The 27,740-nt window shown below is 42.0% G+C and overlaps 2 protein-coding genes across 6 annotated transcripts in view; one reads left to right on the plus strand and one right to left on the minus strand.

Moving 5' to 3' along the window:
- The first annotated feature begins 302 nt into the window (after positions 1-302).
- On the plus strand, positions 303-16,780 carry zranb1b (zinc finger, RAN-binding domain containing 1b). The gene is made up of 10 exons (XM_068326752.1): positions 303-604; positions 2,187-3,250; positions 8,733-8,920; positions 9,804-9,957; positions 10,772-10,843; positions 11,721-11,919; positions 12,379-12,499; positions 12,802-12,931; positions 14,563-14,792; positions 14,994-16,780. Exons 2-10 carry the CDS (start codon positions 2,281-2,283, stop codon positions 15,210-15,212), a joined length of 2,283 nt encoding a protein of 760 aa, XP_068182853.1. The 5' UTR covers positions 303-604; positions 2,187-2,280; the 3' UTR covers positions 15,213-16,780.
- A 1,414-nt stretch (positions 16,781-18,194) lies between these two features.
- The window catches only part of LOC137603369 (C-terminal-binding protein 2-like), a 58,024-nt gene continuing 48,478 nt past the window's right edge, over positions 18,195-27,740 (minus strand). For 3 of the 5 annotated variants that reach the window (XM_068326749.1, XM_068326751.1, XM_068326747.1), the window contains 7 exons: positions 24,946-25,090; positions 23,113-23,319; positions 22,558-22,772; positions 21,436-21,566; positions 21,149-21,276; positions 20,941-21,061; positions 18,195-19,372 (listed from right to left, as the gene is read on the minus strand). In XM_068326749.1, coding sequence (XP_068182850.1) covers positions 19,189-19,372; positions 20,941-21,061; positions 21,149-21,276; positions 21,436-21,566; positions 22,558-22,772; positions 23,113-23,319; positions 24,946-25,090 — 1,131 coding nt within the window. In that variant the 3' untranslated portion in view covers positions 18,195-19,188. Of the gene's footprint in view, positions 19,373-20,575; positions 20,677-20,940; positions 21,062-21,148; positions 21,277-21,435; positions 21,567-22,557; positions 22,773-23,112; positions 23,320-24,945; positions 25,091-27,740 lie in introns of all 5 variants that reach the window. The other 2 variants (XM_068326748.1, XR_011037270.1) reach the window with 2 other exon arrangements.

Below are 27,740 nucleotides of genomic sequence, written 5' to 3' on the forward strand. Positions count from 1 at the left end.
TAAAAACAAACTAATTATGTTGTTAGTAACTGGCACCTTTAAAATTCAAGAAAACGTCTAAATACTGTTCTTGTTGTGTAATTTGAACTTGTTTCGTTTTTAATAGAGCCTTTAAATAGTTCAGACGAGAGTCGTGGAATCTGATTGGTTGATGTTTTGTGTATCCATTGATGGCGACCAATCAGCTCCGGTGGCAGATTCAGGTGGTAAATCCTGATCCTGCCTCTTAATGTAACACGGCCCGAAGCGCTGCTCTCCCTCGTAGTGTATTTTTTAGTCCTGCCTCGGTTGCTTCCATTCCCCTGTGCCGCCATTAAAGCCCATCAACTTGGTGTTTTTGGAAAACGACAAAGGGCAAAAATGGTTTAAAACATCAGAAAATACGGCGAGGGACGGGACTGGGGGGGGGGAGCTTGCTCCGCGGTATGTATGCACCTTCTCTTGCCAACCAAACGGGGCACCAAAGAAGTAAATATGCGGTTAGTGTCGGCCAAGTGAGAGAAGCCTGAGTTCGGATTGGAGAGGGTTCCTCTGGTCTGGAGGGAGGCTCCATTTGTTTTGCCTGCCGTGGCAAACTGAGGAGTGTAAACACAGCAACGCAGAGGTAAGGGATCCATCGTTAGCCGACCTTGTTTCCTAGTTGAAAAAGGCCTCTCAAGCCGTTCAAGGCTGACGGGGGTGAACATAATCCTGTAATATTAGCGAGCTGCCTGCTAGCTTGGCAGTAATTCCTGACTGGTAACCGTACGAACGTAGCCTAACTCTAATTGACATGTAAGATGTCATAAGGCTAGTATGTTAGCTGTAAATACAAGACGCTCTGCGTTTCAGCCAAATTAGTAGTAATGTAACAAGGGGAACAATTAGCTTGTCTAAAGCAAACAAGTTGGAATGTTACTGTTGTAGCTGTACGAATGCGGACCAAGATAATTTATGTTTAGCTAATATAACACGGAGTCGTATCTCACACATACTGTATGTGTCGAATACCCCATGGTCTGTTGGTAAACTCGGAGGTGTGGTGTAAACACTGTAAAACCAACTCCTCTCTGAGTTATGGCAGCCACACCGTTAACTTTGTTTTAATTGTCTCAAGTATTGTTCCAGATTGTACCGCTTGTTTTTTTTTTTATTATTTACTTCCTTATGTTGGTAAAAAGCTTTGGGGCGAACTCAATTTCAGCCGTGAAGCGTCTCCTGGTCACGCGTCTCCTTGCTGGTGTCTGGTTTCCAGTGAACTTGTCTCCTGTTACCCAGATCACTTGTGGGGGCACATTAGCCTGGGGAAGTATCTTATTGTTAGTTTAATCTCACTGTCAGGCTAGTAAGTTAGCCCATGTTCGGTTTTCCTGTCGTCGCTTCTCCTAATGACTCTCAAAACATTGCTCCAGTGGCGTAGTTAGACCATTTTACCGGGGCTCGGGCCCCAATATGGAAATCACGTATTTGAGGAAGTGACGTCACAACCCACCCGACCTATTGCAGGGGAAGATGGGATCTAGCAAGGGGATATTAAATAGGAAATAACCATGTTCATGTCAAGGGTTAAGATTAATGTGAATGTAAACATAGCACAATAGAAATTTAATTGAGCTTTTGAGTATGAGGTATTGGTCCTTGTATTTTTACAGTTTACGTTATCTCACCTCAAAAAGTTTTTAGACTTTGTGGCAAATTGTCATAATCTACACTTGAAAAAATACCATGACAAATTTATGAAATTGTGTATACACAAAAGGGCAAAACCTGCCAAACCACCTGCAGAAAACACATTTGGAATACTTCAGCGGAATCATTTTGCAAAAAAGTGACGTGACAATAAAAGAAAAAAAAAGGGCAATAACATGGTATCACCAGCTAGATCCCAAGAAATGTTTCTTAATTATAAGCAACATTTTCCTTGAACACGTTGTTAGCAACATTTAGCATGTTGTTAGCGACATGTTTGTGGAACATGTGTACAACAATTATAGCTGGTGTAACAAGTTCTTTTCCTATAACATTTCTTCAATGTGTTTTTGTTGAAGTGATTTCACCTTTTAGAAATTCTTTCCTCTTACTTAATTCTTTAAATTCTTTAATTCTTATTTAATTCTTTCTAATATAGGCTGACTCAGTGTTATTAGGCATAACATAAAGAGCTAAACTTAAATACACTGGTTTTTTATTTTTTATTTGTGCCCTAGTGTGCTGCTTGCTGTGTGATCTCCTTAAGAGTGGATCTGCCGAGCTGAGAGCCCCTCTGAACGGCAGGAAACCTCCCTCAGCGGCGGTGCGACGATGACCGAGCTGGTTGCCAAGTGGGCCTGTGAATACTGCACATACGAAAACTGGCCGTCAGCCATCAAGTGCACCATGTGTCGTGCTCAGAAGCCCAGCAGGGGTGCCATCATTACTGAGGAGCCCTTCAAGAACAGCCCTGCTCTGGATGCCAGTCTGCACCAGTGGGATCCTGCAGACCTGAGCAACAGCCCATCCCAGGGGGGCTCCAGCTTGCTCATTTGCCCAGACTCCAGTGCCCGACCCCGTGTCCGCATCGCTGATGTACCTGAACCAAGTAGCAAGTGGTCGTGCCACATGTGTACTTACCTTAACTGGCCTCGGGCCATTCGTTGCACCCAGTGCCTGTGCCAGAGGCAACAGGCTCAACAACAACATGGGCAACATGCAACCCATCAAGGACATCACACTCAGCATCCATGCTGCCCCACAGAATCACCCCAGACCTCAGGCTATGGATGCCGCCCGGCTGCCCCAGCCACCACAATAGACCCCTGTGAGGAATATAATGACCGAAACAGGCTTAACACTCATGCACAGCACTGGACTTGCACTGCCTGCACTTATGAGAACTGGGCTAAGGCACTTAATTGTGTGGTTTGCGACCACCCAAAGCCAAATAGTCTCCTAGCAGAACCCATCGAACTGGCGTCAGAGCCCGAGAGCCAACAACCTCCCTCAAAACTTAATCAGCAGGACAGGGACAACAGAAGAGGTGTTGTTGGTCAGGTAGGTGGACAAGGAGTCGGGAGTGTATTAGGGGGGTTGGGGGGTTGTAGCAGCAGCCAGAGGAGATCCCCCCCTCCCTCAAAACGAGAATCAGAGGTAAACATGGACTTTCAAAGGATTGAGTTGGCATCAGGGGCTGGGATTGGAAGCAAAGAGGAGCTGGAGGTGGATTTCAAAAAACTGAAGCAAATTAAGAACCGGATGAGAAGGACTGATTGGCTTTTCCTCAATGCTTGTGTTGGTGAGTTCCAAGATTGTTTACATTTTTTGTTGGGTGCTAACTTTTCCTCCTTGATTTGACTAGGAAGAATGATGATTCACCCCAAGGCAGGACAACAGAGGAATGGGATTTTGCAGAATTTGTGTTAATGCTTAATTTAATATTTAATTTACACAAGGTACGTAATTGTCCACAATCCAGTTTATTTCACCAGGTCAGTGTGTGTGTGTCCAATTGTGATGTGTGACCTACTGGTATGATGGAATAATCATGTCTAGAGAATGTTCACCAAGATACCAAACAAATTGCAGATGTGACGCAAAACAATTTTATTTTACTTGCTGGACGTCCTGACTCCAGAAAACATGCCTAAAAAATTAAATGGAATCATTTAAAGTACTGACATTTCAAATAGAAGGAAAAATATGGGACCATGAAAAGAAAAAAGATATCACACGATACAGTTTTACACCTCATTTGGTTTTTATGATGCCCTGACTTCTTTGATGCATGGACAACAATCATAAAGCTAGTTCCAGCTTTCTCCAGTGATGGTTGTCAGGTTTACAGGATTGAGCCCCGTCATGGACACCCCCCCCCCCCAAATCTGTGAGGCTCCACACTGTTAGCTTGCCTGTCAGAGTTGTGTTTCTTTGCTCTGTGGCAATATGCAAAATCCCGCAGAATGCCTTGATCTTCACTAAACCGCTTCCTGTTTGTGAGATGAGAGAGGTGGCCAAAGCTTGATTATACACTTGTGCATTCACTGTTGTGGTAACAATTGTGAGCTACCCTGATTCAATCCCATATCAGAAATGAATGGAAACATTTGACTGTTCTGTTAAGGCAAAAAGCTTCAGCATCATCTCCATGTTTGATGCAGATTTATGCCTTAATATCTGGTAACTTAAGCCCCATGTTATTTCTTTAGCCCACTTTAACCGTGTCTGTCTCTTATAGGTGTTAGTGCATGTGCAGTATGTGAATCCCTTGTTCTTCAGCTGACTCCTGCTTCCACTCATTTTGTTATTCATTTATTATGTCATGCATTTTCTGTGTACATATTGTTTGAAGTTTCCTATCCGTATGCTTTACATTTTTCCGTGGTCTCCCTCTGTTTTCCTCTTACAACCTTCACATTTTGTGTATATTTGGACCAGATTTTCGACTTACCCTGCAGGCAACAACCAACATCTTTTCCCACACTCTGTGTGTGATTTCCTCCTTGAACAAGTTTTATGACTCTTTCCGTTGTTTCAGTGGACAGCTTTCTTATCGGGGCCATGTTTCCTTTCAATTAGGCAAGTTCTACATCTCATTAAGGTCTACAAGTACTCTCCATTAACTGCAGACTAATTTGCATATTTAGACTCCTGCTGATAGTTGATTTATAAATGCAAATTACAAAGTGGTTCCAATTTTTTTCCCCTTAACATTGAGTGATTCCTTTTTTTTCCTCCACTTGATCTGGAAACAAACTATGCCACTAATTAAAATAAAGAAATGTAATTTATTTGAGGTATTTTTCATGGAACCAGAATGTTGAGCTAAAAAATAAAATTGGTTTTGTGTCACATGTGTTACTTGTTTAGTTCCAGCAAAGTAAAATATGAAGGTGGTCTTCCTTTCAATGTGGTGATTCCATAACTTTCCCGGGGGGTTTGTACACTGTATGCCATGAAATCCACTGCATACTCTGTGTGGGTGGTGGATGGACAGTTACGGTACTTGTGTGGTGAACGAGGCGTGTGAGGGAGGATGAACATTACGAATGATGGCTTTTTCTCTATCTCTCACACCATTGTCTCACTTTCTCCTTTATTCGCCATGGCTACGCAGGACTTGTGCTTCACACCCACTCACCCTTCAGTCTTTTTTTCCTGGATGTATCTTGGAACAAATCTGACAGACGCATGTATTTTTGATAACCAGTTAAGCCTTCTAGTGGAAGAATTATATAATTTCACCATCCTGCATTCCCTGAAGGAGTTTGAATGTTAGGGAAACATGATTGTGGTCTCCAGTTTGCTTCTTGTCCTTCACCAGGTCTCCACATGTGACATAGCTAATCCCTTCACATGTGTTTGACTCGTCCACTCTGGATTAAGTCTCACCTCATCTGTCATGAATGTAATTTCATCCAGCATTTTACCATTTACACAATCACAAATTTAGGGTTCAGTTGCCTTTGGAAATGTTGACATGTAGACTGCAGGAGCTGGAATCAAACCACCCACTTTCTGAATGTGATCACTAAGCCACAGCCGCCCCCAAATGTCCATTCTCCATTGTCTCTGTAATAAAATGTGGTCCAAATTGTGTTACTATTTGCCACCAACAGTCGTTACTGTACATGTGCGTTTCTAAAAAGCCCACACAGCCTGCATGAAAAAGATTTTGAATTTAGATTATGACACGAGGAGTGGATGTAAAATTGACTTAGTTTTTAACAGAGCTCAAACGTGTTTTTTCCTTTCCTGTTCGTTTAATGTTGCTAAAAATTGCTGATAAGGAATGAAGGCAATTCAAAAGGGATACATTTTCACTCAGATGCATTTCAGATTTTCAGTCATGTGTAACTTATTTGTAGTATGACGGCAACTTTTTTTACAGCATCATAATAATTGTCTGATTCTGAGTGGGATCAGGTGGGAGACTTTTTCCAGAGTTGTTCAGTTCTATATGGAACATCCAGTGATAATTTGCACATATTTGACATCTTAATGTGGCATCAACTTTAGAACAAATTACCATCTATTAATTATGTAGCCAGCAGTGAGTAAGTGAATGAGGTGTGGCTCATGCGCAGCCTCGTGGGACTTAAATTGAGTTCATTGCACAGTCAGTCTGCAGAGAGCTCAGTGACTGTAGTGTTGCTAGGCAGGTTTCCCTGTCACTGACATATGGACATTAGTATGTGTAAACAGTGGCCTCAAAGTTCTTATACACCCTCTGCACTAAAAATAGCATGACCCATGTAACAGAAAAAAGGTATGGATATATTTCTGGTGGACAACAGCAACGACCTTCTCTCCTGTGGTGTGGATGACTCGAGACCGGCTCTCTACACTCGGCTAAAGTGTGTGTTTACATGAGGTTACAAAGACAAAATCCTCCTTATACATTGACTCCATGAAGGGTTTTGTGCTTTTTCTTGCTATAGCATGTCAGATCTAAATCTAAATTAGAATTTTTATTCCGTTAAGTTGGAAAGTGCATGGCCTTGGAAGTAAACTGTAAAAGTGGTCCTTCAAATGAATATTGGGTCTATATTCACCTCATGGAAGCCTAACATGGACGGACAAGTTACCACAAATGTTATATAGCCTGTTGACAGACAATAAAATTATAGATGATTGGAGCTGATGATATAAAGCCAAACTGCTGCGATTGACTTTAGTGATCTGGTGTAGATTATCTGTGTATTACTCATGGGGGAAGCTGGTCTAGCAGGTAAATTTAGTCCTAGAAGATTTTGAAGTAGGGCTGGGCAATATAGATAAAAAATATGCAACGCATTAAAATGTATGTAAATAAAAAACGAATACCTGTCCTTACCTATAGAAACTAGAAAAACACAGCAGTCCATTTACCGTTTGCAAATCCCATGTTGGTCAAAAATTATTATATTTTTCTCTTTCTTCAAGGAAGTGTCTTGTTGGTGTATTTAGTATGTGTTTGTGTGTGTGTGTGAGTGTGTGTCCTTCCATCATGCAGGCCTTCTCTGGTGTGTCAGCATTTGCATGTGTTTCCTGCCCTGTGATACAGGTAGCCATGATCAACATAACTGAAAGAAAATATTGTTGCAGGAAGAAGATCAGTGTTTCTTCGTTCCATTGTGTCTCATGTGTCTGTTTTTTAGCACACCTCTCTGTCTTGGCAGCTTTTTGTGCTCTGTGAAGCATTTGTTGGTCCAGTATTCATGCAGGGCTACAGGCACGCCCACACTAATGGAGTATTTGTGGAGAGCGGTTGTGATCTTTCTCCATCACACTACGCTGCTATTATGTAGGCTCTCTCCTCATCTTTTGTAGCGCTAGTCGGCTCCACATGGTACGGCCGAGTTCTTCCACCCACTCCATGTCTCTCGCTCTCGGGTCTCACTCACACAGAGTCTGCAGCGAGGCTTTGTGTGTGGTCCTTTGACACCAGAACAAAAGCTCAACGGCGTTTGATACCATCAAATGTACGAGAGAGCGCTCCATGGGCTTTCACTGTGTGTGCTAGAAATTGCAAATGACATTTTGTGTAGCTGAAATGAGCAAACATGTGAGGGCTGTCTTTTTTACACCGTCATAATAACACTTATTTAGTTGATTCTCCCCCAACATGCAAGAACTGGATCCCTGATTGTCCAAAACTCTTACTCAACTTCTATCAGTGTACTCCTGCCTTCCAGTTGGACTGTTCACTATTGCCTATACATAGTAGACCATTTTTCGACTCTATTCTTAAGAAGTGCATAAATGCTTTCGAATGTCAGAAAAGACATTCGATGGAAGGCTTTAGTTATCACCATGGGCATAACCGACTCAGCATATTACATTTAAAGTAAACGATGATAAGACTGTCGATGTGCTGCTTCTCTGCAGCTTACACGAATTTAAGCTTGAGGAGTTCTACTGTCTTACTGAATAAGGTGGTACGTTACTTTGTTGGTTGGTTGATGTTAATGACTTCTATTAATAATTTTAATATAAGATCAATATTTGCACACAACTACTGAAAATATCTACCATTGTGTGAATATCTCACTCTTCAGATTAAAAATTAGTAGAAAAAAGCTGGCAAGTATCCTCAGTTACTCAATCGTCGTCCTATTGTTGTTGTTAGTGCTGCTGTCATTATTATTGTTTTATTAGTGAAAGAAATCATTCACATACCCGCTAAGTTTTAATTCGCATAAAAACTTAGTTTCTCTGAAACAAATACGCATTTTTTTAAGTCGCTGTCACGCCCTCAGCTTGTTGATTCATCTACCTGTTTGACTCGACTCTGACTCCTTGTCCACAATTTTTATTTATTGTGTGCAAACTTCTAAAAATAAGTTTAATATTTGTACCATAGACATTGATATTGGAAGAAGAGAGGTATAGGAGATCCCAGCCTAAGAGTGTCTCCAAACACTGGTTTAAAGTAGAAAAGACGTTGTGGCTGCAGCCTTACTTAGCTTTTACAGTGCAGTTTGAATAATTTATCTAAGTAGCTACAAGTCTGGCAGATAAGACACATTATGAGATCCAATAGTTTAAACTTTGTGGTCGGGCACAGAATGTCTTTGTGACTGCATTTATCATGTAAGCCATAAACTAAACTGCTAATCCTTCTTTGTGTTTCTCTTTGGTTCATAATCTTTGTCATGCTGTTATTCTGAGTTTGAAGGTCTCCCTAAAAATGTATGAAAATAAAAATTAACATTAGAGCTGACTATACATTGTTAACTGCACTTCAGTAGCTTCTATTTTTTATACTACTTTTCTAATACGCTGTTTTTCTCTGAAAGGTGTTGTCGAAGGTGACCTGGCGGCGGTGGAGGCTTACAAGTCGTCGGGAGGCGATATTGCAAGGCAGCTGACGTCAGATGAGGTGCGCCTGTTAAATCGACCCTCGGCTTTTGACGATGGTTTCACGCTGGTTCACCTTGCCATCCGCTTCCAGAGACAGGACATGCTTGCTGTGTTGCTCACAGAGGTCAGTACAGGTAGCCAATGAGTCGCTTGTCTGTCGGGACTCACCACAGTTAATTGGTGCAGTAACATGAAATTATTCGCTGCCGGTCATTTTCAGAGTAGAGCTGCCCGCAGTATCTGAGGTTTTTTGAGTATTTCAATCGATCTTTCAAGACCCACAGAATAGTTGCCGTTTGATGAATATTTTGAAGGGACTCTGAAACGACTAATAGATGCTAATAGATGAATATCTCTGATATCTTGTGTTTTGTTTGTGTTTATGTGTATGTGTGTATGTGTCTGCAGTCTGCATGTACTGAGGTTGTTTGCAGCTTGTTTGCCATTAGCTCTGTGATCCCAGATTTTCTGCATACACACCTCCTCCCACGCTCAGTCCCAGTTTTTTTTTTCCTTCCTTTTTTACGGGGTCAGTGAGTAACCGCAGGATAATGCCCCAAAAATGCATGAAAGCTGATGACGCTTGAACATCAAACACAGAATCATTTCTTTTTTTTCTCATCCTAGAGGCAATTAAGATTATGTGAGTCAAATTAGAATTTGATCAACTCAGTTATGAAGAGTTAAATAACGGGCAAATATTCAGAATTCGTTTGAGCAGCGAGATTTTCTGAAGAATAGAGTTAAGTTCTGATTTTATTATTTCTGTTTAGCCCTTCTTTAGAAGTTTTACAGACTTTTATTTTCACTTGGAAGAAACCTCAAGTTTTCAAATAAACATGCATAATAAATGCTGTTTTTTTCTTTAACATGGGGATAGGGCAGTTTTCCTATTTTTGTCTCAGAGCTTCAGAACTATGGAAAGCCCATGTCCATCTAACAACCAGGTGCTTCTTTCTAGTCTTTCTAAATGCACTGACGTTCGTCTTCACCCCCTCCTGCTGCAGGTCTCCCAGCAGGCAGCCAAGTGTATACCAGCCATGGTGTGTCCTGAGCTGACGGAGCAGATCCGTCGTGAGGTGGCGGCGTCTCTTCACCAGCGCAAGGGAGACTTCACCTGCTATTTCCTCACTGATCTGGTGACCTTCACCTTACCAGCAGGTCAGCAATTCATTAGCAAACAAACAACAATCATCAGATCAATCAGATGCAAACCAACAGCGCTTTAACAGCTGTCAAAGTGTACTTGTTTAGTTTAAGAGGAAGAAATCCAGTTTTGCTGACACCCCCCTTTCTCCTCAGCTCACCAAGTCTGTGACAGAATGGCTGTTTGTTTACTTTTGGCTCATGAAATTGCTTGTTGTTCAAATGCTGAGGACATATAAAGCTACGGTTGTCTGTCCCCAACGGCCAGAAGACGTAGGCCGTGACCTCCGGCTGACTGAGTATTGTTCTTACGGAGGGAGCAGACGACCCCACCAACTATGTGTGTCCACCGTTCATAACCAAGATATATTTAGACGGTTTTGCCAATGTCTTGCGATACAATCACATTCATTGAATTCTAGTTGCGTTGAATTTTTTTTGTTGTGTGCAAAAGCTTTTATTCAGTTTGTTTCTGGTAGCTGGGCTAAGGATTTTTGTTATGCAGCGTTTGAGAACAATGCAGACCTTGGCATCTGGCCACTATAGAAAGCCTTTCTGTTCACAGAGTCAATGCATTCATTTATTTTTTCTGAAGAATAAGCTACTGTTTTGTGAAGAGCTCAGAGCATGCAGTTCAACCAGTGGCCATTGTAGAAAGAACTAAACATGATGGGTTTTCAGTTGGAATGAATAACAAAAGGAAAAACATTCTAGCTGGTCCTTAAAGTCATTTCACTTACAGCCGGGTAAAATATCCCACATGTGTCTCCTTCAATCACACCTCTCTTGATTCCTCCATACAATTCTTTTTTCTCTTTTTTTCTCTCAGACATCGAGGACTTGCCACCCGCAGTTCAGGAAAAACTTTTTGATGAGGTGCTCGACCGAGATGTACAAAAAGGTGAATGCTGGCATTGTTTTATTTCTTATACACTGCCACTTTGATCTGTAATGCTTAATACTGTTGTATCGAGGAGAGGATTTGTTTTTATCTGCAACAGTTTTTATTGGGTGTGTTTTATTTTGTGTGAATAAGATCTGGGGGAAAAATCTTCATTTGTACTGAAAACCTACTGGGTTTTTATTTTTCACGGGCTTTAAGAAACAGTCAGTTGACACCAGCTCGTGTGAGTCCTTCATTACATTTCTGATGACGTACAAAGAAAACTGGACCAGAAAATGTCATAATAAAATGGAGTAATGATAGGAAAGATTATTTGTGTCCGGAATAATCCCATTGATTAAAACCATATTATATTGTTTCTGGTTGTTAAACTGAAAAGCTCAACAACAAAATAAATCCATTTCAAACTACCAAGAACACTTGTTCACAGTAGGAAAGGACTGTTCTCCTACAGCGGAGCACAGCTGTCATCATCAACACCTTTCAGAACATATTTAAGACATACCAGCACAGGTAGATAAATATGACTGTTGAAAGAGCAGAAAGGTCAAAGATCAAGAGTGACATTTTTATCATCACTGATGCTTTCGCTCTCAAATTTCTATTAGAAAAATGACCACATGTGATCAGATGTCGGTTTGGTTTCACTGACCCCTGTGGTCGCTGTTCATCCTGATCTGTTGTGACGGCTGTGAGTCAGGAACATTCTCCCAAGCAGCCCTTTCAGATGTGGTCCTCTGTCTCCTCCGGCCTCCGAAAAACCTTCAGCTACGCACAACATTGAATTTATCAGCACAACTTGTTTTCTGTTAGGTCAAATAGTATACAAAGACCTCAACCTTCTTTTCTTTTTTTCTCCTGCTTTCTCCTTCAGAGCTCGAAGAGGAGTCTCCCATCATCAACTGGTCCCTGGAGCTGGGGACCAGGTTGGACAGTCGGCTTTACGCCCTGTGGAACCGCACCGCCGGGGATTGTCTGCTCGACTCGGTGCTGCAGGCCACGTGGGGCATCTATGACAAGGACTCTGTTCTCCGGAAGACCCTCCACGACAGCCTGCATGACTGTTCTCACTGGTAAGGCCTCCAGGAAGGCGCCAAGGAGTGCAGATTAAGGAGCAGGTCGTATAATGTGTTGTAGACTTTCTGAAAAAGACGGTGTCTAAACAGTAAGGCAAGCATGATTAATGTTTGCCCAAACTTGGTAGCAGTCGACCCAGAAAAAGTTTGGATTGCCAGAAAAATGAGTCTTTCTCTGAGACTTCAAACCGGTTTTGTGACACATTTTATGTTGGAGATTAAACAACCCTATCGCCAGTGTGGAATGGGGAGTGCTGACAGATTTCACATCCTGAGACCGATCCTACGTGAAAACAACAACCCCCTGTGACTCACATTCAATTTTTAGATGATTAGTTTTTAACCCAAACCACAATAGAGACAGGAATGAGAGTAGCAGTCACATGTCAGAGGTGTTGGATTATGTCACAGACAGTTTGATGTGTATGTGTGTGTGTGTGTGCGTGTCACCTGCAGGTTTTACACCCGCTGGAAGGAGTGGGAGTCATGGTATTCCCAGAGCTTCGGCCTTCACTTCTCACTACGTGAGGAACAGTGGCAGGAAGACTGGGCCTTCATCCTGTCCCTGGCCAGTCAGGTACTTGTCCCATTAAAGGAAACACGTGTGTGAAGGTGTGTGAGATGTGTAACACAAGAACGAGGTATGAATTAAACAAGAGCTTTCATGCTTTTACAGAAGATTCCATCTATAATAGGGTGCTTCCTGTTAGTCTTAAGCACTTCTCCCCAGTGTGTGTGTGCGTGTCTGTGTGTGTTTATAGATGATCTGGGTGGATTGTTTTTATATTTATGTGTGAATGACAGTCTTTGTGTGTTTATCTTGCCTTCCCCGGCGTTGGATTTTCTAACTGCTCTTTTTGTTCGTGTTTTCTTTCACAGCCAGGATCAAGCTTGGAGCAGACCCACATTTTTGTTCTTGCACACATACTTCGTAGGCCTATCATTGTCTACGGAGTGAAGTATTACAAAAGTTTCCGTGGCGAAACGCTTGGGTACACCCGTTTTCAAGGTGAGCACACACACACACACACACACACACACACACACTGCTGTTTTTATCAGATATCCAGATGTTTGTTGCGGTTCCATTCCAACATGCCAGAAGGACGATAGATAGATAGATGCATAGATAGATATTTATGTATGTGTGTAGTTATTTATCCCAAACTGGGAAATTTAGAAGAGACATTCTTTGTGAAAGTACCGCAGCACACACACATCTGCATACCTGTCATAGCAGACATAACTGTTCCTCTCCTCTGTCAGTACAGTAATGAGCGTTTACACCGCGCATCAGTCGAGTGTGTTCCATTCACAGGGTATTTTAGTGCCGTGTGACCCAACCTAACATAAACATAACAAAAACACCCCGGCCTGTCACAGGGGCACATTTAGAGGTATACAGCGATGCCGGGAAGTGTTCCACATACACACTCAGGATATATTTGAACATATGTAAATCATCAGAAACTGCCAAATAATCCTTCGAGGGTGGAGAGTGGGTTCTGCATTTATGGCCGGCCTGGTTTGAGTTTGGCTGCCGAATGATGCTGCGCAGAGGATGATGAAAGCGCTCCGTAATGGCCAGCCGCTTGTGGGAAAGTCCGCCTGACGGATCTGTGTTTAGCTGTTGCCTGGAGCAAATGTAAAACACGTAGAAGGAGGCGTACACATGGGCGCCTATAGGGGAAGGAGGGGAGCTCATTTTAGAAGCCGGGGGCCAAGCGAACCCAGTAAAAACACTGCGGTTACTGGGAGAGGGGAGCAGCTGAACTCGGGTCAGGTTGTGTGTCCTGGATCTGCAGAAACATGAGACCAGAACATTGTGTGTTGTTTGTGCTGCTTTGTACAGAACCTGTACACTCTGTGTGTGTGTGTGTGTGTGGGCATCTCCACTAGTTAATAAATATGTTTGCAGTAGTGAAGTATAGTTATTGTATAATTATTGTATAATAATATATAAAGCACACGCCATGCTGCCTTAACTGCATTAACTTTTAACATTAATATATTTTTCAGATATTTTCTGGTGCTCCACTATAACAAAGCATTTTAATGTCAATGTGATGAATTGACCGAGGTGTGTTTTTACATTGTGTGTAATTATTTTTGGATTAAAATTTGGATTAATTGCAAGACTTCTTTTTTTTTTTATACTCATATTTCTCACAAGATTGTTCTTTATCTCCAATTGATTCTGTCATTCTCATCGTTTTAACTGGGAGGGAAAGGAGAAAAACAAGAAATGACACAAAATGTAAAAAATCTGACTCGATATTAAAAATTAAAGATGAAGGGAAGTCGGATTTGTCGTCAAATGTAATGTCATAAATGGACTTAAGAGATAATACGGCACAGTTTTTACTCTGACTCCCATGAACAGAAATAAACCTGCAATAGGTGAACATGATGTCCTCAAAAGGACTATTGTTTTGCAGTGTATTATAAAAACGTACCAAAACCTTTCGTGACCAATGGGGGAACATTTCACCTGGAGAGTTAAAATATAAAAAATATTTTTTTGAAGCGTTTTTTTGTCTTAAAATCCATTTTAAGTTTTGCTGCATGAATGATGACAAATTAATTTTTAATTAAATGCAGGCACCAAAGTTGTCTCTCCTCCCCCCTTCCCTCCTGCAGGTGTGTACTTACCCATTTTGTGGGAGCAGAGTTTCTGCTGGAAGAGCCCCATCGCTCTGGGATACACGCGGGGACACTTTTCAGCCCTGGTTGCCATGGAGAATGACGGCTTCGACAATCGTGGCGCGGGCGCCAACCTAAACACGGACGACGACGTGACTGTCACGTTCTTGCCGCTGGTCGACAGTGAGAGGAAGCTGCTCCACATTCACTTCCTCTCAGCGCAGGAAGTAAGGACCCCCCCCCCCACCACCACCACCACCCATTCCCACAGATTTATTATTTCTCATTTGAAATTTGCCTTTAGTGATTTTCCTGAACAGAAACATTTCTGTTTGGTAATATTTGTGCATAGGGTTTCTTCTCTGGATGCTGGTGCCTGTAATGTTGCTCTCTGGCTCCCCCTAATGGCTGTTTTGTTTCTCCCCCAGATGGGTAATGAAGAGCAACAGGAGAAGCTGCTGCGGGAGTGGTTGGACTGCTGCGTGACGGAGGGAGGGGTTCTCGTGGCCCTACAGAAAAGCTCCCGCCGCCGCAACCACCCCCTCGTCACGCAGATGGTGGAGAAGTGGTTGGACGGCTATCGGCAGATCCGCCCCTGTGCCTCTTTGTCTGACGGCGAGGAAGAGGAAGAGGATGATGACGAGTGACTAAACCCAGGGGAGGCCACCTGCATGAGGATGGGACCGCTTCCCCTCCTCCCTCACAGTTTTTACCCCTTTCCTGACACGGACAAATCGTGACGACCTTCAGGAGAGGAACCGGGAACCACAAGCCACCGCTCACTTTTCACCTCCGTCAGAAGACGCTAAACTCAAAAACACCTTCATCACTTTACGACCTGAAGACCGTTGGACTCCGTTTTGCTGCTCAGCACAGAGAAGGACGGTTTACGAATGCAAGAGACTGTTCAATTCTTTCGATTTCCAAACGCGAAGAGTCGAAAGATGAATCTTTATCCGTAGATGTAAATGCATGTGGTTGTTTAAAGTAAAATCTAAGAAGAAATATACCAGCATTGACTCAGATCAACACTTTATATCTATTCAGCGTGGGCACTGACAGAAGCACACTCCCAAATTAATGTTTTTGTTTCAGTTGTTTAAGCGTTGGCTTTTTTAGTCTTTAGGTTTTGAATGGGCAGGGATGAAGCCAATGTGTGTCGTTACCTTTAGAAAACCAGAGATTGTGTAATAATGACGTTAATTCTTCTTAACAAGCACTACATATTTATTGAATCATTTCTTTATAAATACCGCATCATGGCTTGAATTAAGGTCATATATGAAGCTCTCGGGATCGTTTTTCCCTTTACAGGTTGACTCTAGTCTCGTTAATGTCGAGCACACAAACGTTCATGTTGGGCTTTTGGTTTACTTTTTCTTCAGGCTGATTGAACTGAAATGTGTGTTTTTAGTCTTTTTTTTTTTTTCCTTTAATCTTATTCTATATATTTATTGTTTGAAAACATTTCGAGTTAATAAGAGCATTTTGTATATTTTTCTCCTCTTTTTTGTGGTTTTTGGTAATTCTTTCAATCTCGATGAAGAAACGTTGCACAGGAACACTTGATGTGAGGACAGAATCAATCATGACCACCGAAGATAAGTTTACTTACGTTAATGTGTGCGATTCAGTACCTCATCTGGATGCCTAAAATCTGGTGCTTTTTTTTTGGGAGTGGGGCAGGGGGGGGCAAGTGTGGGACACACTTGTTGTCAACCTTAACCCAGAAGTTGCGCTTGTCTTGTCTCTTTCCTCTTTGTCCCTTTTTTTCCCCTCCCCCCTTTTTATTGCGTTTGATGTCCGGTTCATTCTCAAGGTACACATTAGTTCCTCTCCAATGTGACGGTCGCTGTCTTTATGTGAAACCATCGTTATGTTTTTCATTAAGGTCGTAGTGACCAACTGCAACATCTTAAACCAAAGCTGAGAGAAAAAAAAAGAAAAAAACACGAGTTGTCGTTAGTTTTCTTTTGCTGTGAATGTTTGCATTTTGTTTTTTCCTCGCCATCGCGTACTGTAACCTCTGTCGTGTCTCATTCGAGTCATACATATTTTTGAGCATCACCTGTATGTTGCTTTGTATTTATGCAATACTTGCAGTTGTGACTATGATGGTTTGTGGATTTAGGCCTGACTTCACTATCCAGAGTGTAAAGCAAAGACCAGGCAACATATGGAAAAAAAAATTAAAGAAGCCCTTTTGAATGTCCAACTAATCTGTTTCCTGTTAGTCTTTTATGAACGTATAAAGGTACAGGTGCATTTCAAAAAATTAGAATATCATGTTTCCAATTATTTAATTCAAACAGAGAACCTTAAATACCACATCAGTTACATCGCGGTCAACAATTCAGTTCCCGGTTGTTTTAACCCTGTGGGAAAGGAAGCAGCAGAACACCAGCAGATGACATGAACCCCAAACCATCCCTGATGGTGAACACGTCACACTGGGGTCTTCCTCTAGACTCTGTCTGAAAATAGATCTTTGGACCACTGAGCAGTGGTCCAGTTCTTCTCCTTAGCCCAGGTGAGATGAGCTGTTTGCCACGATTCTTGTCCATTTCCTGACACGTCTGTGTGTGATGGCCTTTAAAGCTCTGACTCCTGCCTTAACTCCTTGAGGCAGTTCGCTGATTAGCGTGTGACACCACAGCTTAACAAAGGTGAACTTTTTCATAATACAGAATTCTAATGCTCTCAGATACTGGACATTATTAGGTTTGCTGACGGCAATAATCACGTACATGAAAGAAAAAGGTTTGAAATATTCATTGAGTGCAATGAAACTATCAAACATGAGTTTCACTTTTGGAACATTATTACGGAAATAAACTTTTTCACTGATTTATTGAGATGCACCTGTCTACACACTGCTAAAAAAAAAAGACCACTTATCGTACAGTGTAATGCCGTCAGTCACTTATTAACCTCTACATATGAAACCCTCTTGTGAATATATAATTTGTGATGCTTTTAAATGATGTAAAATACATCAATGAAACATGATGAAGTAATCCCCTAAATGATGATGAATACAGATTACAAAGACAAAATTCATGAGAATTAACATTTTTCTACAATACATTTTACTGAAATTTCAGATGATTGCAGCAAACTTGACAACCGTTGTTTAGAGGATTTTACATATCTTAGTCCTAGAAATGTCCCACAAATGTCAGAAACAGTCAAAGACCAATCAGAACAGTAAGTTTTATTTTTCCAGCTGCACTGTATGCTATATGTTCACCTTGTACAAGAAACAAATACAAATACTCACACTAAAAACCAAACAATCCGCTAGCAGCCATCTCTCGCTAACATTGTGGGGCAAACAGGGATATACTGTATGTCGGCATGATGCCTCCGAGAGCCGCATCTGGCTTTCATTTGAGCAGAAACACAAAGAAACTATGAAGAGAGGGCCGGGGGCGTTCACATAAGACTATGATTATAAGAACATTTAACAACGCAATACGAATCTAACAGGACTGAAAACCTCAAACATCAAAAAACACATTTGATATATATATATTAAAAAAAAAAAAATACTAGCAATGCAGAAAAGTGGAGACATTAAAATCAATAATCCAGATTTAGGTTATTTTCTGTTCAGATTTTCTTGTGAATGTTTCTATTTGTTCCTGAGTCACACTTAGAGATTTACTGTAAGTTTTCCCTACTTTGCTCGCAGGTCTTTTTGATGGGAATAGATATTGTTTGGGACAATAACCAAATATTTTATGTGCCTCAGTTCGGCAAAGTTGGACAAGTAACACCAATATTTAAGTGAGGTGACACACTCATCATACAATAACCAATGGCCGTGTTTTTCTTTTTTTTTTTGTTTTGTTTCTTTCCATTTTTTTGGTTGCAAGTTTAACTTTTAGCTCATACGCTAAAATGTGCTTCCCAGATCTGGAAGCCGCGCCCGCCGCCACACATCTCAGGTCTACATTCAGGGACACACCGACCAGGATTCATGAAGGAGATGGCTGATGCTGCTGTACTTGTCTGCAAAACATACATGTAGATATCTAGCCATTCATTTTCACACAATGAAGACATTGGCCTGCAACAGAAACACAGAATATGGAATAAAGAGAAGCAAAAAAAAAAAAAATTAAAAAATAACACCACGTTTTGGGGTGAAATTGGTGAAACAATCGAGGAAGGAGGGGGGAACCGCTTGTTGGATCATTTATGTAGTCCATGTCCCTTCAAGCTGTCTTTAAAACAGGGTCGTGGGTCGAATTTCCATCCGGCTTATGGTAATGTCAACGAGAGCCACGAGTCAAAGAGGATTCTACCTAAAATATACTAAAAAATAAGGACAAACAAAAACACCACTTAAATCAATGTGAAACAAAAAACGGATATAGGTGAGGAAAGTTTTTCGGATCTCCAGCGCCATCAGTTCCATGTCGGTGTGGCAGCTCGTCAACTGTCCTCACTTGGGCTGAGCGCTTTCATACGGAAAAGTAATGTGTGAGATGTCGCCGGGGGGAGGGGGGGGGCAGCCTGCCGGTAGCTTCAGACGGCTGAAATCTAGCGTATGGGTGAGCTGGTAGGATGCTGGATTCATACCCGGTTTAGCCCCTTTGTTCGGTCGCAGCAGCAGTCCTACGGCTCAGTCATGTGCTCTCTCATGGGGTCGCCGTGTTTGGAGGCTTGGTTGGGGGAGGTGGCCTGTGACGGGTACGTACCAGGGGGTAAGGTGTGGGAGATGGGCACCCCCCCAGGCACCAACCCCTCCATAGGTCCAGGAATCCCGCCGGGAGCGACGCCCACCAAACCAGGAGGGAATCTAGAGAAGGAGAGGATGAAATCAGCGGTGATGATGACGACAGCAAGGGAAGAGTGCTGAGTCATGAGTTAGATTCCAGTTTTTAAGCATGTTGCTGCTGGGAGACTAGCAAAATGATCATTTCTTTTCCCCAAAAAAAGAAATGAATTTTTGCAAGTGAGCATTAACTGAAAGTGATTTTAACAGGAAAAAAAAAACAAAAAACGGTTCAACCTACGAAACTTTTGAAAATAAACCTTTAACACACTTTTTTGATTATTGAAATCACTTGTTCTCAGATTTGACTCGCCTCACAGTGTCATCACCTCTATTAAACAACAGATTCAGAGATGGATTAACATGGTGGTGGGGGGGGGGGGTCTCTGACCAGGGAGGGCAGTGAATGACAATGTCAACAGTTCAACAGACCTTTCATCCACAACATCAAATGAAGGTCAGAGACTGGCTCTAAATACAATGACAGGAAACTGACGTCTTCCCAGACAGTGTCTCCTACAAGTGAGGGTCGATTTCTTTTTGAATCTGGGTGAAGTCATGCTTTATGAACTGAAAGAGGAAATGTGTTGAGGAAAACTGTTACTGCAAAGGAAAACAACTTCCAAAACTCCGGGGGTATTTGTGTTTGGGGGGATTTTTCCTTGATCGACTATGACGTGAAGCCCTCACCCCAGTCTCCAATAGAGAAACCAGAAATTGAAATAAATCCATGTCTTCATTCAGCTTCACTATTAAATACTCTAAAAATATACATAGTCTTTGCTTTATTTGGCTCTGATCACATTTCCAGGCTGAAATGACAATTTTTTTTTTTTGCGTAAGTGTGGCACAAATATGATCTTTTATAGAGTTTTGTGAACAACAAAAAAAATCTAATCATTTTAAATGACACTTGAGCCACTTTCATAGTTGGCCTAGACCGGATGCATATCCGATTCGGTGCCATGCATCATGAATGTGAACGGTCAGATTGGAATTTTGTGATCCAGTGTGTGTGCTGCAGCGTGGCAGGTGGAAGTTGGGGTGGTGGTGGTGGTGGGGGGCAGCTGGGGGATTGATGAGATGCTGTGTAGAGTGGGTACAGCAACAGGAGGTGTGAGTTAGTGTGAGGCAGAAAAAGGCTACAGTTTTCAATGGGACTGCTTTAGATAATGATGCCGTTTATTGGGCCTGGCCTACAGGCCAGCAGTGGTGGTATTCATTTACCTGGTTGAGAATTAGGTATATAATTTGTCCTGCAATCCCCCCGTTGCTATGGCCTGTACCATGGTTTGGTTCACTCGGCTGTGTGAGAGAAGCAGTTCATTCTGGTTGAGACAATATAGAGACTGAGAAACGAAGAGCCTAAACTTCAGGGATAAATTCATTTGGGCCAAGTTCCCTGTCTAAGTACACGACTAAAACATTTGCCCAGTCTAATAACAGAAAACAAAGTCAGAACTGTGACAAGCAAACATTGGAACATGTAGATTAGCCCTAGCCCTCATTGTAATCCATATTAGCTGCAGGTGTTGAGATGGCACAGGTGCGATGAGAATGGCGCTCTGGATTTGCGCTGGACCCCCTCCTACCTGTAGGTGGCACCGTTGATCTCGGGGTGAACTTGAGGCTGCTGCTCCATCATGCCCCAGGGTGCGGTAGTAACAAAAAACTCTTTGTTGACGCAGTTTCTGAGGCTGTCAGGAATACGACCTGAGTTTGGGGAGCGAGAGCGGAGGTCGATGAGTCGTAGCCTGATAAAATATTGGGGAGCGTGCGACTAAATAAACGTCTGCATACCTGTGATGGCTCTACGTATTTCTGTGGCGGCGGCCTCCCTCATCTCCAGCGACGCCTGCTCGCTGTACCAGGCGGTGTGGGGTGTGCAGATCAAGTTGGGGGCGTCTTTAAGAGGACCTTGGGAGAAACTGATGAAATAGAAGGAACATGATGGGAAAAAGAGAGGAAATAGACAAAAGTGATTTCTTTCACATAACTGGGATCGACCATCCACATACACTTTTTATTAAATTAATATAGATGTGAAGGTGAAACCGTGTTCCAGTTAGCTGTTGGTCTATATTCACCTGAAGGGCTCGGACTCGTGAACATCAAGAGCGGCTCCTCGTATCCTTCCTTCTTTCAGGGCCTGAGCCAAAGCCTTCTCATCCACCAGACCGCCCCGTGCAGAGTTGACCAGGAAAGCTCCTTGACGCATCTACAACCACACAAGACATAGTTTGAAACTGGAGAATTTCAACATAGATTTATGGGACTCAACTATTAATGAATGAATGAATGAATGAATGAATGAATGAATGAATGAATGAATGAATGAATGATATAAACACATTGGTAGGCATATACGTATGTTTCAAAGGAAGCATTAGGAAAATAACCTAATCCACAGTTCCCTTTATGTCCTTTAGGGGACAGCAGTGACCAGGAAGTAAAGATGAGGCAGCTGCTGGGCGGGCAGTCACAGCTATTAGATGAGATTCAACTGTTGTTGTTTTTTTGTTTTTGTTCCGTTTCAGTTAGTTTTGACTTTTCTTGTTTTCCATTATGATTTCGGAGGGTGTTTGATACGTCCAGAATGGATTTTCACTGTTTAAAATACAAATCCTGCCAAATCCTGTGATCTTTCAATCACAGCTGAATAGGTTTTTTCTTCATGCACAGACTAATGTCAGTTGCGTTTTTCTGAATATATATATTTTTTGTTTTTAACAAAATGTTTCTTTAACTCATAGTTTAAGCTCTCAGTTACAGTTTAGGTAAGTGCACTTTGAATACACCATACACTGACTTACACTGCAGCAAAGATGAAAACCTTTATGCTATCTAATATCTGAGAGAAGCCAATTTTTACTGGTTGATAATTAAGAATGGCAGATCATTATTTTATGTTTTTTTATGTTTTGACACAATATCTTTAACCCAGCAGCCACTTCTGCCGTTTTAAAGCTGTGAACCTTGGGATCATTAGCCTCCTGAGCAAAATGTGCAGCCTGCCTTCAAGGGTAATGAGAAAGAGCTTCGGCCGTTCGAGGTTTATCAGTGTTTGATATACTGCGGGTTATGTCAGCTTCCCAGATCATGTTTAATGTGAGATAGTAAAACGTGTTCCTTTTGTCTTCAATCACCAGTTTCACATTACTCAGATTTACAGCTGGTGTCTTTGGCAGCACTAACCCCCCCCCCCCTACCTGTTTGATGGTGAAGTCGTTGATGAGGTGGTGGTTGTGTTCGTTCAGGTTGCAGTGCAGGGAGACGCAGTCGCTCTGGTAGAGCAGGTCCTGGAGCGTGTAGACCCGCTGAACGCCCAGTGAGCGCTCCAAGCCGTCTTGGAGGTAGGGGTCGTAGAAGATCACGTTAAAGCCAAATGCCTTGGCCCGCATCGCCACCGCCTGGCCTGAGCGACCTGATGGGGGGCAAGAAGGGATAAAAAGCAGGGGACTAAGAGACTAAGAGATTAAAAAGTCAAGGATTTAAAAATGCTTTGTGAGCTTTTATTGCTAAGAATCAATTATTAGCATATTAATCCACTACGCCTACTCTGTTCATACTGCTTTTATGACACAGCGGTTGAGCTCAATTTGCATTTGAGGGGATAATCAATACTGGCACACGGCTAAGAAAATCCAGCTTTTTAACCTGCAACCTTGAAACAAAATAAAGGATAACTGAGCATCTGCTTTAAACACAGCTCTGACATGTGTCACTTCATGCCCCCCTGAACCGAACACTCTGAAGCAGCTCACCGAACCCGATGAGACCAAGCGTCTCTCCTCGGATCCTGGCGGCCCCTGACGCTACCTCCCGGATCTGCTCCACGCTCTGGACCCGCGTGCCCTCCCGGAGAGCCTGGTACAGCCAGGTATTTCGGCGGTACAGGTTGAGGATGTGGCAAAGTGTCGAGTCTGCGGTTTCTTCTACAGCCGCTGAGGGAATATTACACACTGCGATTCCTTTAGAAGATAAAATTAGAGAGGAGTATTTATTTTAAAAACTGAAACCTGAGAGATGGCAAAGACATTAACGCATGAATTGACAAGCAAAGGAGTTGATTCATACATTTAATAGATATCATAAATGCTTATACGTAATTACTTTAACTGTTTTAAAGTGAATCAGTCTTAGTTCTTTTATTTAGTAAAGCAATTAGGATGACATGGTTTGGCCTTCTAAATAATAAAAATGATATGTGTCTGTATAAGTGTACTGTGAATGATTATTATGAGCTATAAAGTAAAGAAACTGTACCTGTAATGTGTTCAGGGGTTAAAAAAAATAAAAGAACAGACACAAACAGAAGAAAACGAGTTTCTATCTGGTTTCCATTTTACCAAAATCCTCTCTCAAAGACGGGCAGCACGGATTTTTTAAAATATCTGTCAACTATGGTTTCATGGCGGTGGATTTAAATGTTTGAAAGACTCAGTTTGACTTGATACCACTTGAACATCACACCATCAGTAGTCAGTGTTACAATGTGCTCTTTATAATGTCCACCAAAGTCTCCATGGTGACCGGCATCTTGTACTTTGTAAAGACTGTTCAGCTTCTGTGACCTCCTGTAAACAAGATGAATGTCCGGATGCTGGTTTCTGGCAGCATTCCTGAGGAATCTTAGCCCATTCCTTGAGGGCAGACACCTCCAGTCCGTTGATGTCAAAGTGTCAGCTTCTTCCTTCCTCCTCCTCAGACGTACCAATGATCTACAGCTCTGAAAAGTTACGGCTTTATTCCAACGCTCCCGAGGTCAGTGACTTTTCTTGTGCTTTTATGTCAACATTTAAGCTTTATCATACAGCAAATTGTAACTCTACCACTAAAGAAAGTTTCTGAAGGGTGGTAGAGGATGTAATTTTCAAATGTGCGTTCTTATGAGGGCAGCAATTAGAAAATTGCTTTGGCAAAAAATAAATAAATAAAACAAAAACCATGTCACATTGATCTGTTTAAACTGTTATTATTTTGCAAATAATCCTAATATACAGAGGGAGAGCTGAATAATTAATTTTCAACACTCATTCTTCATTTGGTCTGCAACATAATGGGATCACTGTTGTAAAAAACATTACTATGACACTCCATTGTTGCTATGTGACAGTTACGAAAACAAGAAAATTTTCCGTAGATGTAAAATTCCATTTTTCCAAATCTAAATCATCCTCAGCGGGTGATTATTACTACTAATTAGGCCTATGAAAAGAACATTTATAAAAAGCTCACTGTCAGCATATTGAAGCGTTTAACCACCAGTGGCATTAATTAGAAAGTGACGCTAAATCCAGCTCTCCTGACAAACAGACGTTGGTGTCGTACCAGCTGGAGCATCTGGGCTGAGAACCCTTTCTGCTTCACGACATCTTCAGTTTACAGCATGTCATATTTCCTGCTACATATGCTGCTTCTATCAAATCACTGTGGCAAGCACAGTTGCATGTGGATGAGTTATATTTCATTTCTCTACATTAAATATGAGTGGATAAAAACCCTTCCTCCATTATTCTCAGCGTACGATCACTGCTTCTTTCTTTGTACTCATCCATCCTTCTCCACTTTTGTCTGCGTGTGTCCTTCAGTCTCACCGAGCTCTCCGGCGGCCTTGATGTCAATGTTGTCATAGCCACTGCCGATACGGATAATAATGCGCAGGGCCTTGAACTTCTCCAAGTCTTCTCTGGTTAGTGTGATGGTGTGGTACATCATGGCCCCCACCGCCTCATTCAGCACCTGTGGGACACGAAGGAGGAGGAGGAGGAGGAGGAGGCGTCGCCATCAGTGTCTCATTACGTTAATATTTCTTCAACAGTCATTTCCTCCCTTACAGGTCGGAGGGAAACGGATGATTCGAAACGGCACTCGTCACCAAGTCATCCCCACATTCATATTCAGATGGTTTACACTTCACAGCCAACATAAATAAGAAAGCATTTTCCTCGACCTGCGCTTACGTCCACTATTCTTCATTTGAATGTAAATAGATTGTTTGTGTGTGCTCTGTGTGTTTACAACGAGTGCTAGCCAAAGCCGGTGTTTGTCAAAATCAATTCATTCAGACTGTATGCAAACAAGGGTGGAGTGGATGCATGCAGGTCCATAAAGCAGACTGACAGCTTCCGATAAAGCACGAAGAGCTGCTGCAAGGAAAGCTAAGTAACAGGTTTAAATTTACAACCCACTAACTGAATTAACCTAATCCTGCAAGATTAGCATAGGCATGAATTTCCATTTTCAGTGGAGCTAGCTTCACTGGAAGCTGGATGCTAAATTCCAGGTCAAAGCTCTCCTCATACATTAATCTCATTATAAGAGTGAAGCAAAGCAGTGCCAGGCTTGCCTGGAGACAATGCTGGAAAATGACACACAATCAGAGCAGACTGTGAAAGCAACAGGAAAATAAGATGAGAGCAAGTTTACATGGAGTGGAAAAAGTGAGCAAATGGGTTTTGCATTGTGTTAATTTGTTTAAGGAGTCTTCTGCAGTCGGAGCTGGCGTGCCACACCATCGCACTTTTTGTCCCGCAGCAAGGAAATATGAATCCCGCAAAGCCCACAAAGCCCTTGACAACAGCAACACAAGAGGTTTATTCCATACGTGAGCAGCGGCACATTTGCAAAGCTTTTGAGTTTTATAGTTGCTGGGTGGCACATCTAATCGCCTGGTGCCTCTAGGTACACGCTCAGCGTGAAGGGAGGCATTAATCCCCTCATCTAAGTGGAAAAAACTCATTTCATAAAATATCAAACTACTTTACTGAGATTATGCCGTTTGCACAAAACAAGGCAAATGAGTTTAAATAGATTAAAACATGAGACGTCTATATGAAATATTTTTATTTTAGAGTTTTCATGCTCTTTAAAAAGAGTCTGCCTAGCATTTCCTCTTTCTACACTGTGAAACGTCAGGCTCCCAAATGAAGAGATTCAAATCTAAACACTGTTTTCACCAAAACGCTTCATTTCTCTTGAAATGTTCCTTTGTCCTGACTGATGATGTGATTTCAGTGTGAAACAAGAGACACATAATGTTCTCAGTGACATTCATTCTCAACGATGGGAGGGCTTTTTTTTTTTTTTTTGTGCTAGTCAAACAGCTGCACTTCATAAAAAAACATGAGTTTGCTGAACAGCAATGCCAATGACACTGGAACAAACACCAAACTCCACATTTACATGAATTTGAAAAGTGTTGTTGGTCTTTTTGAAGACATTACTTCACTGGTAAAGAGACTACGATGGGTTCACGTACTCGACGGGAATAGCCCTAACAGTTTAACTGGTCGTCTCTAAGAGAACGTGTTTCTGCTGCTTTTGTAAACAACAGATCCCCTAACGGCTGCATCTGGTCACTGAGAGGCAGCTCATGCAAAAAGACAGCAGTGGGCCTTTTTCTGTTGCTTAGTTTGTTTATATAATTTGTTTAAACAGTGCTTTACTACTGTAAATTGCAAAAAGTGCGTGTGTGTGTGTGTGTGTGTGTGTGTGTGTGTGTGTGTGGTGTGCGCATACACACGCAGCACCCCATCTGCACCCTCTGCTGTGCAGTTATAGTCATGGGAACGCTGCCAACATCTATTCTCCCTGATGGGTGCTCAGTATGTGAAATATGTAACTATAAGAGCATCTCTCTGGCCAGTGACGCTTCGTGTTTTTGCATGTTTGTGAGCTCAGAAAGCCAGGAGCAGACTGGAGTGTTAAAATGAAAAAAACAATTCCATTTTTTAAAAATTTGGGTTTCTTCCAGTTAACCTCTACATTTGGTCAAGTGCTGCAAACAAGCTTTAAAATGAAAATGGCAAAAGGTGCACGGAATTTCTACTGGGAGTTGCATTTTTTGCTGAGATCATTCCGACGTGAAGGGAAATCCCTCCTCCCTTCTGTTCTCTTTACAACGGTAAAAACAGAAACCTTCAAGCTTGTATAGGAAAATTGCTACCGACTGGCTCCAGTGTAACGACAGTAAAATAAGACAAATGCTTCACCCACTCAGGCTCCAAACAATTATACTGCATTTCTATTACCAGCCTCCTCCTCCTCCCCCTCCAAATTTAACAAAGCAGCACTTCAGCACCCAGTGGGATTAAAGTCAGTGATGAAACCATTACAGTTGAGCTGGGAGAGTGGAACAAGTAAGTTGGCTGAAATATTAGTTGAACATCACAGAGGAGGAGTGCGAAGGAGGAGCGAGATTATTCTTCTGCACACATCTAAAGGAAATTATTTTGCTTAAAGTTCATCTTGTGTGTCTGTCTGTGCTTTAATCATTAGTGTTTCAATGTGGGCTGCTCTGACACACAATGTGTTCTGTTTGCCTTATTTCCTGTCTGTGTTTTATTTATAAAATAAAAGTCTTCAATTGCTGCTCATGAACCAGAAAATG

This window comes from Antennarius striatus, chromosome 11, assembly GCF_040054535.1.
Source record: "Antennarius striatus isolate MH-2024 chromosome 11, ASM4005453v1, whole genome shotgun sequence".
NCBI lineage: Eukaryota > Metazoa > Chordata > Actinopteri > Lophiiformes > Antennariidae > Antennarius > Antennarius striatus.